We start from the raw sequence: 13,035 nt of genomic DNA, 5'->3' as shown, positions 1-13,035 counted from the left end.
GCGATATTACGCTTATCACGCGAAGAAAACAAACCACAAAACCGCGGCAACGAGCGCCAATTCGACTCGGGATGCGCCAACAGAGCTACGCAGTGCACTATTTTCGAGACTAGGCGTGCACACCACCAGAGGTTTGTTCGTGTTTGGGTCCACAGCATTGTCTTTGAATGGGGAACCCGGGTACGGCGCTCGGTAGTACACCAGAGTTTGGCCCTGCACAATAACAGAGAACCCTCGTCAGCAGGAGTTAACTACACGAGCACCCTCATAGCAAACGTACAATCCAAGTGGTGCTGATTTCGGCCGAGCGTCCGTTGACGTACTTGGGATCTCCACACCTCCACAGATCCCTCGAATACTGGCAGGACTTCATGAAGTTTTCGCAAACACTGCGGCACAAGAGCAAACTGCGTCCTTCGGAGTCGCAGCGTGGGAAGTTGAGCCAGCAAAAGTAGTTGCGGAAAGCATTCTCACAGTCCGCGTTGTCCGTGAACCGTGGCGTGATCGAGCGAGACCCGCCCCACTCGTCCGTGTCGTGGTCTGACAAGGTGGTGTTGGTCTCGTAGATCTTGCGCTGGATGACGAGCTTGTTGAACATTTGCTCCACGAATTGGTCCTTGGTGAGCGCGGAGTGGTTGAACCAGAGGACCTGGTATCGAGGCAGACACGCTGTGTAGGGCACCACGGCCTTGCAGAACGGCAATAGCAGGTCGAAGTCTGTCGGGTCCGTGCACTCGCCCGTGTCGGAGCCATCCAGCATACACGCATCGTGGGGCGAGAGCAGCGTGAGGAAGAGCACCACAAGCCGCAGGATCCATGTCGACGCCGCCATCGTTACGACTTTTCGTGATGACAAGGATTCGAGCCTAGGGTCGTCCATATGCATGCGAGGTCACTCTTGTGGTTGAGCGATCAGGATGCATGGAGGACTTCTAATGTTTGGCAAGTTGAAGTTGAAAGTCCATCAGTGCTCACCTATGTCCCCCTTCGTCCACCTTGAGTTTTTACCGCCGTAAAAACTCCCGATCCTATTTTTACGAAAGGACACGATGGTGTAGCTGCTACATGAGACTTGTACGATCGATCGGGCCAACGGCTTCGGGGTGGCAGCAGGCAGCGAAAAATGGGACCGAAGAAGGGCAAAGGCAAGAAGGAGAAGAAGGGCAAGGGCGGGGGCGCCAAGAAAGGAGCAGCCGAGGTGAATGACGCCGAGCGCGAAAATGAGGCGGAGCGGCTGGAACTGGTGAAGCAGGCCAAGGCTCTCCTGGAACTCACGCGCAAGGAGGAGCAGGCGTTCAACGAGTTCCAGCAGCAGCGAGAGAAGATCAACTACTTCTGGATCGTCGAGAAGAAGAATTTCGAGGATCGGAAGGCGGAGCTGCGCAACAAAGAACGAGAGAGACAGGACCTGGAGGAGAAGCATCAGGTGGAGATCAAGGTACGCGACGCTTGAACCAAATGGCGTGCAAAGCCATTTAGCTCATTGTCACTATTGTACTTATCGAAACAGGTCTACAAGCAGCGGGTTAAGCACCTGCTGTACGAGCACCAGAATGAGATCACAAAACTCAAGAAAGGTGAGGCGTAGTTGCTAAAATGTGGGCGAAGATACAGTGTGCTGACTTCGTGGTTTGCTTAGAAATGGAGCAGTCGCTGAAGCTGTCTCAAGACGACTACCGAGGCAACGAGCGCGAACTCAAGACGGATAAAAGGCGATTAAAATTCGACTTGAAGGAGATCGAACTTTCGCATCAGGACTACCTGAAGTCGCTGAAGCAGGAACAGGATCGACGAATTACCGTGTTGCGTCAAGAGTTCGAGCGCCATGCTAAGGAGCTCCAGCAGAAGTATGAGCGTAAGCGTAAAGCTTTTCGTGATGATCTGGAGGCTCGACGTAAGCAAGATACGCAGAAAATTGAGGAACGTAAGAATTTGCACATTGCGCAGCTTATGACAGCCCACGAGAAGGCTTTCGGCGAGATCAAGAACTACTACAACGACATCACACATAACAACTTGGACCTGATCAAGTCGCTGAAGGAGGAGGTGAGCGAGATGAAGAAGAAGGAGGCACAGGACGAAAAGCTTATGTTCGAGATCTCTCAGGAGAATAAGCGCATGTCTGAGCCATTGAAGCGTGCTCTGCTCGATGTCGAGAAGTTGCGGAAAAACATCCGCGTGTATCAGGAAGAAAAGGTGGAGTTGCGAACCGCCAAGGCTCAGCTACTCGTGCTCGAACAGGAATACGCTACACTCTCGTGGGAGTTCGAAGTCCTCCAACAGCGTGCAGCACAGGTAGCTCGTGAGCTGGAGGAGCTCACAACGGAATTCCACACCAGTATTTACGACGTACAGCAGAAGACTGGTCTAAAGAATTTACTCCTCGAGAAAAAGATGGGTGCGCTGACGCTGCAACTCGAGCAAAAGGATGCCGAGCTGAACGAGGTACTGCTTCACGCCAAGCTGGATCCTGCAATCGTAGATCGCGTAAAAGGGAGGCTTGAGGACATTATGGCCAACAAGGCTGAAGATCTGCGTGAGCTGGAAGCTGAAATGGTCCATGTTACCAAGCTCCAACAAGACCTCGCCACGGCCATGCAACTCAAGATGAGCGAGTATGGCCTTCCACTGGACGAGCTAGGCTTCATGCCCCAAACTCGGCCGGCAGTTGATCCACGCGTAAAAGGCAATAACAGCAACAACTTCACTTTAAGCGACAATGAAGCCCCGTCGGCTAGTGACTCGATCAAGGAGGCTCATTTGGCAAGGAAACGAGCAGCGGCAAGTCACGTCGTAAACTTGGCCAAGTCATCCACCCCGTTGAATCACGACGCAACCAAAGTTCAGTAGGATACGTCGTAGGGGTGGTTTCACTCAATATAACAACCTTGATTCGTGTTGGGCTGTTGCTTCTCCACAACACTCCTCGGCTCTTCCGGCCAGGCACTACATCAATGACAGGAAGGCCAACGTCAACCCGAAATTTGGCATGCGTTCGCCGCAATGAAGCCGCAGCATCCCCAGCTAACTTAGCCGCGTGGAGAGCGCCAGGTAGCACAACTTGGCGACCCGTTCATCTAAATAGTCCAGCTTGAGCGCCATCTCGCGCTCAAACCTCGCGAGCTGCGCGTTGAGCTGTTGAGCCGTGTTCACCGTGGCTTGCAGCGACGCCGAAGCTCCTCCAACACTCTGTACACTTCCCTGCGCTCCAATATCATGCATGTACGGACTCACATCCAACGCCGCCGTAGTAGTAGCAGTAGCAGCAGCAACAATTGAGGTCTGTGTCGCACCTCCAGCACTCAGATGGGTTACCGCCTGACTCGCCGGAGTGATAAAGTAGTTGCCCGGGGGCTGTGTCACCACTTGTCCTCCACTGTTCGTCGTGATGACCACCGTCTCAGACTGTGCATAAGCTGTAGCCATGTCTCCTGGCCGTGTCATCTCCATGGCAGGCACGAACTGCTCGGGTAGCTGCATGACCTCTTCCTGCGTCAGCGCCTTGATGCCGTGCGCCTTCTTGAAGTGTCTTAGCCACGTGGTGATGGTCTTGAGCGACGTGTGCGAGGCGTCCGCCGAGTATTGCGCGAAGAGGTCGGTGGTCTTGGCGGCCAGGCCCTCGGCCGCCACCTCGCGCCCGAGGCGGCGCTGGCGGATGATCCAGCGGTAGAGCTCCTGCTCCACGCCCGGGTGGTACTCGGACGTGGCCTTGAGCGTCTTGCGCTTGAGCGTCGACAGGTGCTTGGCGTCCAGGCAGAAGGCCACGATGCGCTCGCGGTTCTTCTTGATGTCCGACACCTGCTGGCGGCTGATGCCGAAGGCGCGCGCGATGGCCATGGGCTGCTCGCCGCCCTCGAGGCGCTGCAGCACCTGCTGCTTGTCGTGGATCGACAGCACCACGCGCTTGCGCTTGCTAGACGCACGAGCGTGAGACGGCAGGTCGCCGTCCAGCGCCAGCGGCGGCTCCGCTGCGATGCCGTCCACCACCACCACAGGCGCGTGCAGGTCCGGCTCGGCGTCGGCGTCGCAGCTGCTCATACAGAGATGGCTACACTTGGTGGACTATACGCTCCGCTGCTGGCTTTTCCGGACTTTTGCGGACTGCGACGAGTGAGGCAGTGTGCGCCACGCCAGATAGATCACCATACAAATATCAAGTAAGAGTGTCCGAAGCCATTTACCAGAGATGAGCGCCAACCTTAACGGTCGCAATGGCGGCACGCGCTGGAGCACGGCGTCTGCGAGCGCGTCCGCGCTGCCAGCCAACAACAGCAGTGCGTGCATACATACATGCTGCGGCAACTAGAGGATAGTGCTCTAATTGCCGCGCCGCAGTCTCGCAGGACTTGCTGCTGCTGGAGAAGAAGCGCTTGGCCAACCGGGAGGCGGTCAAGGACCTCAACAGCGGTGGGAACGGCGGCGTCTCAGCTGCAATACCTGCAGATGCAATGCCGTCCTGATCGGAGGGCTTCACGGGCAGATGCGCTGATGCTGGTGCTGTCCTCTTTCTCTCTCTCTCTCTTGTCTCGTGCAGCGCTGCTGGAGGAGACGCTCGCGAGGCTGCGCGGCAAGGCGCAAGAGCTGCAGAATGACAAGTGGATGTATCAGGACGTCCAGCTCTGAGTGCTGCAATGAAGATCTACGATACAAGACCGAGGGTTTCGAGCTCTTGTATGTTGTAGTTTAACGTGACTAAATCAGAGGAGGAGCGAGTGCCGCTCCAGCGACGAACAACGAGCGGACCAGCTCGACCTCAACCAGCTACCAAGTGGCTGGCGCCTCGCACTCTCCCTTCGTGGTCGCTGCAGACGGAGCCTCGCGCTCTCCTGCCGTTACTGCACCATTGGCTGGTGCTTTATGCCCGCTTCTTCATCTCCTCGAACAGCGTCGTACCCAGACGAGCAGGCGATCGCGTGACGGCGACGCCGGCGGCCTCCAGCGCGGCGAACTTGCCCGCAGCCGTACCCTTGCCGCCCGACACAATGGCGCCGGCGTGGCCCATACGGCGTCCAGGGGGAGCCGTCGTGCCGGCGATGAAGCTCACCACGGGCTTGTTGGGGTCGCCGTGGGCCATGAGCCACTCGGCCGCCTCCTCCTCGGCGGATCCGCCGATCTCGCCCACCATGATGATGCCCTCGGTCTCGGGGTCGTTGGTGAAGCGCTCGAGGCAGTCGATGAAGTTGGTGCCGTTGAACGGGTCGCCGCCAATGCCGATGACGGTGGACTGGCCGAGGCCCAGGGCCGTGGTCTGGGCCACGGCCTCGTAGGTCAGGGTGCCCGAGCGGGACACGATGCCGATCTTGCCCTTCTGGTGGATGTAGCCGGGCATGATGCCCATCTTGCACTCACCGGGCTTGATGATGCCGGGGCAGTTGGGGCCGATGAGGCGCGTCTTGTTCTGGTTGCGCAGGTGCCACTTGACCTTGACCATGTCCTGCTGCGGGATGCCCTCGGTGATGGCCACGACCAGCGGGATCTCGGCCTCGATGGCCTCAATGATGGACGCGGCGCAGAACGGCGGCGGCACGTAGATGACCGACGCGTCGGCGCCCGTCTCCTGCTTGGCCTCTGCCACCGTGTTGAACACGGGCAGGCCCAGGTGCGTGGAGCCGCCCTTCTTGGGGGTCACACCGCCCACCATCTTGGTGCCGTACTCGATGGCCTGCTGCGAGTGGAACGTGCCCTGCATTGCATAGATAAACCATGATAAAACACCGCCGGAATGCGTCAGATACATTGGCTTTTAACAGATCTTGCTCGGGATCTTTGCGCGACGTTACCTGCTTGCCGGTGAAGCCCTGGCAGATGACCTTGGTGTCCTTGTTGATCCACACCTTGGCGGACGCAGACATGCTGCGCGAGGCCTGGGCGGCCACGGTCTTCACGGGCGTGCGGGCGAACATGGCGCGGGTGCGGGAGCTTAGCTGAGCTGGGAGCGAGTCCGAATTGCGAGTGGGGGGTCTGCGCTGAGGCGCAGCTCCACCCGACGTTTGCTAAGTACGAGTGGGACGGTTTTTACCCCAATCAGCGTTAAACAAACGCCACTCTCGTACTTTACATCGTCCGCAAAATCCGTTTTCATGTGCTATAGAATGATATAGTCTTTATTACTCCGAATCGTTATCAACATGCAGATTATATATTGCAGGTTTTTGGTTTTAGCAAGCGTAAAGTTATCGCGTGTTGAATGCGCGAGTAGGGTTGAACTTGGCTGCGATTGGCCAATTCCAGGTCTCAAGGAGAGGGCAGTGACGTACCCTTGTTGCGCTTCAACTGCTTCAGACTTGCAGGCCAAACTTCAGTTTGCTCTCGTGTGTAACTTTTAGCTTTACTGCGTCTACTGCTCGCTATTCACGCTATTCACATGGCTCGGGCGCGCGCAGCGATTCAATTCTCCTTTTTTTTATATCGTCGGGGCTCGACTAGTAGTGGCTGTTGCGGATGACGCGCTCGGAGCTGTTCTGGATCTTGACCACCTCGTTCGGGATCTCGTGCCGCAGCCACAGGCGCAGGAGTCGCTCGCGACGCTCCTCGTTTAGGTATAGCGGGCGGCCCTTGCTCAGCTCGCGGTTGCGCTCGCCAAATTCCTCTCCGTACTCGTCCACGTAGAGGCTCCCCACGTACGCCGCCAGCTTCCAGTACACCAGCAGCACTGCGCCTTCCAGCACCAGCAGGAACACGCCGCTGCCTCGCCCGCATTTTTTGGCGTGAACGGTGCACGCGCCCGGGTTCGCCTCGTCGGGGTACCCCCCCTTGTCCAGGTGGATCGACGGACATGTGTTGGCGGCGCAGAGCAGCATTCCGCACAGCAGACACACCGCCGGACGCGCTGGGAACTGGTGGCAGGCGTGGCACTTGCGCTTCGCGAGCTCCGAGTAAAACTTGACGTACGCCCGGGGCAGCGAGCGCAGATACCGTGTACGGTTCGCGCCCGACGAATACACCGAAACGGTCGAGTGCATCGTGTGCAGGTCTCGTCTCAGCACGGACGGCAGCACCAGTTTCTCCGCGCGATCCACGTTTGCAGTCGTAAGCCATTGCTGGAGGATCGCGTGCGGGTCGTTCATCTCTTCGTATGCAGCTTTGAAACGGTGCACCCAACCAGACACGAGTTGGGTCAGCGCTGCCTGCTCTCTGCTGCTGTTGTCCGCTGCTTCGTGGAACTGCAAGGCGTCCAGCTTCACGAATCCAACAGCGAGAACGTCTTCTTGCGTAATAAATATTGGCTTCGAAGCCGCGGTAGTCCCAGCATGATGGTGTGACGTTGCTCGCGTTGTCAGCGACTGCAGCATGAAGGTCGCCACCTTGGCGATAGGTACAACCTCGCACGCGACGACGTTGAGAAGCTGGCGCTTGTCCAAGATAGGTCCTGCTTGAAAAGCTCCATCACACTTGCTCACAAGTGCATTGAGAAGCATCTCCAACTGGTTCCCCACAGCGTGCTCTCGGTCGGTATCGATATCTCCAGCAGCATCAACATCACTCGCGATATCACCAGAAAAGCAGCTTATAAAAACAGCTACGTTTTCTTCTGAGTACGCAAGATCGTCCGCCATCGCATTAGTGAACTCCTCTTTACTTGTAAGGGAGTACCACAGCAGCGTTTGCACCAGGCGTGCAAGCACGACGAGCCGAGCAATAAACACGGCATCCTCTTCACTCTTCGCTAGCAGCAGTCCCTTCATCAGAACGCTGCCCAAATGACTCAGCATGAGCGGCTTTTGAGGCCATCGTACTTTACCCCATTGGCTCTGTTTCCGTGTTTGTGTCTGTGTGCTTGGATGCTCACTCTCGAGGACAACGGTTCCATCGGGGAGAATATCCGACCCGCCATAGAAGAGCAGGTGGAGGATTTTCGCGTACAAATCGGTTGGTGCCACTGAAGAAGTGGAAGTGACGCGTGAGCTCACATTCTTCAGCATCAGCGGTAGGAAACGCATGGCCTCCAAGAAGAGGTGTTCTCTCAACTGATCCGTGTCATGCGTGTCGAGGAAAGAGCACAGCAACGTGTGAAAAAGCGCATTGCAACCTGAGGTGGTATAACGTTCTGGCTGTGATTTCTGCATCGCACCACACGCCACCTTGTGAACAGCCATACAGAGCGATGCAAGTCCATCCTCTAACCACTTGTTCAGCTGCTGGGTTTCTCCGGGGTCTTCGTCGCTCGAAGCTCCCACCCCGGGCTTTTGCTCCAGAAGCAACGCGTTTGCCTCTTCGCTACTATCGGTTGAGTCATTAATATCAGAGCCTGCGGTTGTATGCTCCCTCCCGACAGCATGCTCCAGCCAGCGAATCATCTCTAATTGTGTCACGGTAGCCATAGCTCTCTCGTCGGAGCCGTCGATAGGTATTCTGCGATCTATTGAAGGAAGAAACTTGCTTGCTTCGTCAGTTGTTGTGGGGATCAGCACGTTGGAGATTGATTTGCACAACGGGCACAAAAACTCCTTCTTTGTGACGTCGACAGCATTCAATGCATGGCGATGGTGTCCACCAGTAATAGCCCGTTGGAACTGGGATGTATGATAGGATTCCCAGCACTTGTGGTGCACTGAGTGGCCACACAGGCGCACGTGAACTGGTATATCCTCTCCGACATGCATTTCGTCCATAGGGGTGCTCAGGAATTGCCCGTGTGAACCTCCATTCAGCCGAGATAGTACTGGTGAGCACTGCGCAAAGCCAACATAGCACATAAAGCTGTTCTCAGAGTCCACCGAATGGCACATGGCACATTCCACCAAAGGTGCGTCATCGGTCATCGAATCTTCACTTCCATCCATTTCGACGTCACTATCGTCGCCGGGGGCGTCAGATCCGCTATGCGTATGCTTCTCCCGTTCACCCTCAGCACCGGTATCATCTTCACCCGCAGCTACATGCTCAGTTTCGTTTGCCATCGCCTTCATCTGTTCGGCAAACGCTGCTTGCCGTTGTTGCATTTGTCGTATCGCACGCATTTGTGCTTCTTTGCGCCGTTGTGCCAAGGCTAGCTTGCGCGCAGCTTCATCACGCGACTCTTGCTCGGTCACCTGATGCTGCTCGACTACGTTTTTGCATTCAGGGCTGATGCGCGATAACCGATGCAACAGCCAATCAATTCCGCGACCAATTTCATGCTTTTGGTCACCGTCTAACTTCGTCATACTTGCGCTTCCACCGTGGCTAGACCACGGGTTCAGTTTCAACAGTAAATACAGGATCGCGCAACGCGGCTCCGCATCTGTGTACAAACTTGGTTGTTCTTGAGGGATCCACTCAATAAAACTATCTGCTATCCGAGAAGCTCGTTCAAGTTCAAAATGCTCGGCATCCGTCGCAGGAACCATCGTCTGGAAGTATCGCACATCCTCCACTACATACAATTGAAGTGTGAACAAATGCACCGCTCTCGATAAAACGCTGAGGCTACTGTGGGCATCAGTTGTTGCACGCCACAGGGATTCGTATACCAGTCTCCGTACGTCCTCGTGCAAAATCGAGATACGAGACAGCCTGAAGCCAAGTGGGCACGGCAAGAACATGTTCACCATTGGGTAATCAAGCCATGTCGAGTGTGTGTTGTTCGGGCTTCCGTCTACTTGTTCTTGCTCTCTCTTTTTGGAGGAGCGAAGGCGATGTTGGAACCAATTCTCATGGGCTGATTCGTGTTGCTTGCGCGTCAAATGCACGAATGTCGGATTGTACTCCGCATACAGCTCTGGCTTCAGCCGATACTGGAATTTACCTCCGTTAGCTGCAGATGAGTCTCCAGCTCCAGATGCAGCCGAAAACCCTGCTTCCACGCAAACCTCTTTCAAAATTTGATCGAGAATTGGACCTCCAGAGAAATTGACAGGAAACAGGTTTTCCCGACTTAAGAAAAACTCGTTCGCGATCTTCGATAAGTCACTGTGGGCACATGGCCCAACACACAGACGCTGAACAATTTCACGGCGAAGGTACGGAATCAAGCTCCGCATTGCGTCGCCATCGATAACCTTTGGTGGTAATTCGGACGCGAGTTGCGATAGCAGTGCCAAACCTTCAGTAACCATAACCTCCGCTTCTTTCGCGTCGGAGCTCTGGGCTGCTTCATACCATTCCTCCACATCGAAGCGCTCCATGATTGATGCCATGACCCAATCAACACCCAGCAATTGGAAACTAAACTGGAGTAGCAGCAAGTCGAGATCACGGAACCGGGCGCAGAAAGGTGGTTCGCCGTAGTTCATGCTGTGATTAATCACCGACATTCCATTCCGCACCCATAAGCCTGAGTGTACTTGGGCATCCCACACAATGGCCTGTAGCACAGGCTCAATCAGGTGCACGCGATGCCAAAAACCAATGGGACTATCAGCATCATGAATCCAAACCGACTCGTCATCGTCTAATACCTTGCTCTGAAGCATGGACAGGAAAATATCTAAACCGTTCGCCGAGTCACTCAACGCACGAATCAATTGCGAAAGTGTACGTTGAAGAGGGAAATGGCATGACACTGCCGTTTCAATTTGGTCCGCGCGAAGCGTGTCTCCAACTTGGTAGTCGGGAGGGGGGAAATACTTGCCAGCTGACGCCAGCCAAAAGTAAAAGGCCTCTAATATAGGCTTGGCGAGCTTTGTGATCAGATGTCGCGAGGCCTCCGGAGAGCGGGTCGCCTCAGGTCCCCCAGCAGTCTTAAAGGCATTTGATACAACCCACGAAGATACGTCTGATGTCGTCGACACGAATTCCACCGTTACTACCCACCCACGCGATTCCATCTCCACGTGATCTCCAAAGCGTCGAGCTTCAGAGCACGCACCTTGAATATATGCTAGATAAAGCAAAAACCGTGCCAGGCGAGAACCTCCCTTTTCCAGCACAAAGCTCTCCGAAATGCCTTCAATTTGCAAGACATAGCGCAAATCCAATAAGCCCGACATGTAGCGACGGCAAACAAATACCGGCGAGGTGACATCGAGCTCGAAGCGTCCCGTCAGTTCTGTTTCAGGAGGCAAGCTCAAAAATGGTGACATCTCTCTTTGATGTCGAATGTGATAACCTGCGCGTTCAGCTTCAAGTACCAGTGCGCTCACATCGACGTCTCGTAAAGAGGATCCTTGCGAACGCTGGATCCCCATAGCAAAAACATCCCAAACATCTAGCTCTTGATTGCGATCTGGATGCAGCACATGCGTCATGCTATTCCATGTATCTTCGAATGCGATGTCCACGAAATCAGTTTTCGTCTTCTTTCGCAAAGTTTCCAGCACTGAGTTTACCAGTACTTCCAGGAGGTCGTACTCGGCAACCAATTTTTTCACAAAGGTTGCTCGGTTGAAGAATTGCACGCTGAAAGCTAATATTGTCGCGGTCGAGCTCCCAACGCCCGCAGCAAACTCTCGATAAAGCTGGCGGTAGGATGATGTAAATGAGATTGCAAACGCTTGCTTGAAAAGCGGGTCGGCGAGGAGGGCCATCAGCAGGCTGTGGAGAGCATCGCTCTCGGTCTTAGGCAGGAATGAGTCGGCCATAATAACGGCTCGGAGCATCGGATAATCGTCAGCTTCATCCACCTCCATACTGATCTCGCTGTGTTCTAAGCTCTCTACTGCACACATCTGCGGATACAACAAATCGCCAAGTTAGACTTTACAGTATCCAGAATAGCGAGTTTTTCTAAGCGTGCGTAAGCGTACCTTTTCGCAAATCAAGCGGCAAAGGCCGTCTGAAAGGTTTGCCAGTGAAGCTAGCCATTGAAGCAACGAGTTAATCAAAGGCACCCTCGCTTTATATTCGCACGATACAATTGAAGTCACAATTCCATGCTTGTGCAACGAGGCTGCGAGCTCCAGGACATCTTCTCGAGAGGCCTTCGCTCGCACAGTGCTCTGCTTCTGCGACGACGTCTCGCCGACAATTTTCAGCATTTGATACTGAGCACAAGCACGCACGCAAAGCAAGATATCAGACAACTCGTCACAGATACTGTCTGGCCAGCTCCCGTTCATGACACCACACGTACAGCAATTGCGGGGTGCGCCTTATTCAGCGCCGTCGCGAACTCCTGCGACGTCTGCAGCTCGTTGTAGTGCACGATGACCGAGTATCTCCTCTCAGGCGGCTCACTCCCGAGCTTGTCCCGCACCACCTCCAGGTCGTCCTCATTGATGACCGAGCCGAACCTGGCCTCCTTCACCGAGTTCAGCACGAGCCTCATGACCTCCCCAATGCACTCGCGCGAGTTCAGCAGCAGATCCGGCGGCAAAAAACTCAACGGATCCGCATCTTGCGCTCCCTGCAACACCAAAGGACACACAAAATAGTAATAAATAACTAAAATCCCCTCTCCAAAAAAAAAAAATAATAGCAACCTCACCTTGTGCCGGGTGCAGAACCCCTCGGAGGCCCAGGCCTCCGTGTCTCCGCAGTCGCAGCAGCCGCCGCTGTGCGTGTAGTAGAAGAAGACCTCGTGGTCCTCGTGGTCGCTGGAGATGAAGCAGTCGTTGCACATCACGCACGTCTCGTCCACCTGCAATGAATGGCACAGCCGCGTCAACGAAAAAAGCCGTCCTACTACATGTATACTAGAGTATATGGCTCGTCCTGCAGGATCCTGCTGACCTGGCACACTTTGCAGTTCCAGGCGATGTCCCCGGGCTTGAACTCGTAGGCGCACATGCGCTTGGGCAGTTTCTCCAGCGCCTGGCGGCTCTCGGCGTCCAGCACGCAGGTCTGCAGCTCCTGCAGCAGGCGGCGCTCCTCGCCCTCGTGCTCCTTCTCGCCCCAGGCCGCGCTGGCCTGCATCTCCTCCAGCAGCGCGCGCACTTTGGCCCGCGGGCCGCTCGAGGGCGCCGCCGCGTCCTGCGCCTGCGCCTGCGCCTGCTCCTGCTCGAGGCTGAGGCTGAGGCGCCGCGCCGAGGCACGCGAGTCGATGGCGCTGCGCGCACGCGCGAACAGATCCATGCCGTCCTGTGCTCTCCCCCTCTCCGGCCCGCTACGCTATCGTGCGGTCGACTCGGCGAGAAATTTTCAGGACTGACTTTTGTATGGACTTCACTATGGCAA

At 55.5% G+C, this 13,035-nt stretch overlaps 6 protein-coding genes across 6 annotated transcripts; 2 read left to right on the top strand and 4 right to left on the bottom strand.

Moving 5' to 3' along the window:
• Positions 1-15: 15 nt before the first annotated feature.
• IUM83_02379 (Frizzled domain) lies at positions 16-886 on the bottom strand (the record flags this gene model as incomplete). The annotated part of the gene is made up of 2 exons (XM_067926290.1): positions 16-213; positions 281-886. The coding sequence occupies 2 exons, from the start codon at positions 884-886 to the stop codon at positions 16-18; spliced, it is 804 nt and encodes a 267-aa protein (XP_067796423.1).
• Positions 887-1,123: 237 nt separating this feature from the next.
• Positions 1,124-2,850, top strand: IUM83_02378 (component of dynein regulatory complex; the record flags this gene model as incomplete). The annotated part of the gene is made up of 3 exons (XM_067926289.1): positions 1,124-1,438; positions 1,511-1,577; positions 1,640-2,850. 3 exons carry the CDS (start codon positions 1,124-1,126, stop codon positions 2,848-2,850), a joined length of 1,593 nt encoding a protein of 530 aa, XP_067796736.1.
• Positions 2,851-3,024: 174 nt separating this feature from the next.
• Positions 3,025-4,038, bottom strand: IUM83_02377 (jerky protein; the record flags this gene model as incomplete). The annotated part of the gene is made up of 1 exon (XM_067926288.1): positions 3,025-4,038. The coding sequence occupies one exon, from the start codon at positions 4,036-4,038 to the stop codon at positions 3,025-3,027; it is 1,014 nt and encodes a 337-aa protein (XP_067796370.1).
• A 148-nt stretch (positions 4,039-4,186) lies between these two features.
• Positions 4,187-4,623, top strand: IUM83_02376 (uncharacterized protein; the record flags this gene model as incomplete). Its single annotated transcript, XM_067926287.1, has 3 exons — positions 4,187-4,274; positions 4,336-4,407; positions 4,535-4,623. 3 exons carry the CDS (start codon positions 4,187-4,189, stop codon positions 4,621-4,623), a joined length of 249 nt encoding a protein of 82 aa, XP_067796369.1.
• A 232-nt stretch (positions 4,624-4,855) lies between these two features.
• On the bottom strand, positions 4,856-5,903 carry IUM83_02375 (succinyl-CoA ligase [GDP-forming] subunit alpha, mitochondrial; the record flags this gene model as incomplete). The annotated part of the gene is made up of 2 exons (XM_067926286.1): positions 4,856-5,683; positions 5,781-5,903. The coding sequence occupies 2 exons, from the start codon at positions 5,901-5,903 to the stop codon at positions 4,856-4,858; spliced, it is 951 nt and encodes a 316-aa protein (XP_067796371.1).
• A 519-nt stretch (positions 5,904-6,422) lies between these two features.
• Positions 6,423-12,933, bottom strand: IUM83_02374 (E3 ubiquitin-protein ligase UBR2; the record flags this gene model as incomplete). The annotated part of the gene is made up of 7 exons (XM_067926285.1): positions 6,423-8,325; positions 8,377-8,450; positions 11,250-11,588; positions 11,667-11,903; positions 11,993-12,265; positions 12,347-12,499; positions 12,592-12,933. 7 exons carry the CDS (start codon positions 12,931-12,933, stop codon positions 6,423-6,425), a joined length of 3,321 nt encoding a protein of 1,106 aa, XP_067796389.1.
• Between the last annotated feature and the right edge of the window lie 102 nt (positions 12,934-13,035).

Source organism: Phytophthora cinnamomi (genome assembly GCF_018691715.1).
Source record: "Phytophthora cinnamomi strain GKB4 chromosome Unknown Contig16, whole genome shotgun sequence".
Classification (NCBI taxonomy): Eukaryota; Oomycota; class Peronosporomycetes; order Peronosporales; family Peronosporaceae; genus Phytophthora; species Phytophthora cinnamomi.
Note: the sequence above shows the minus strand (reverse complement) of the source record. Positions and strands in the feature narration are given on the sequence as shown.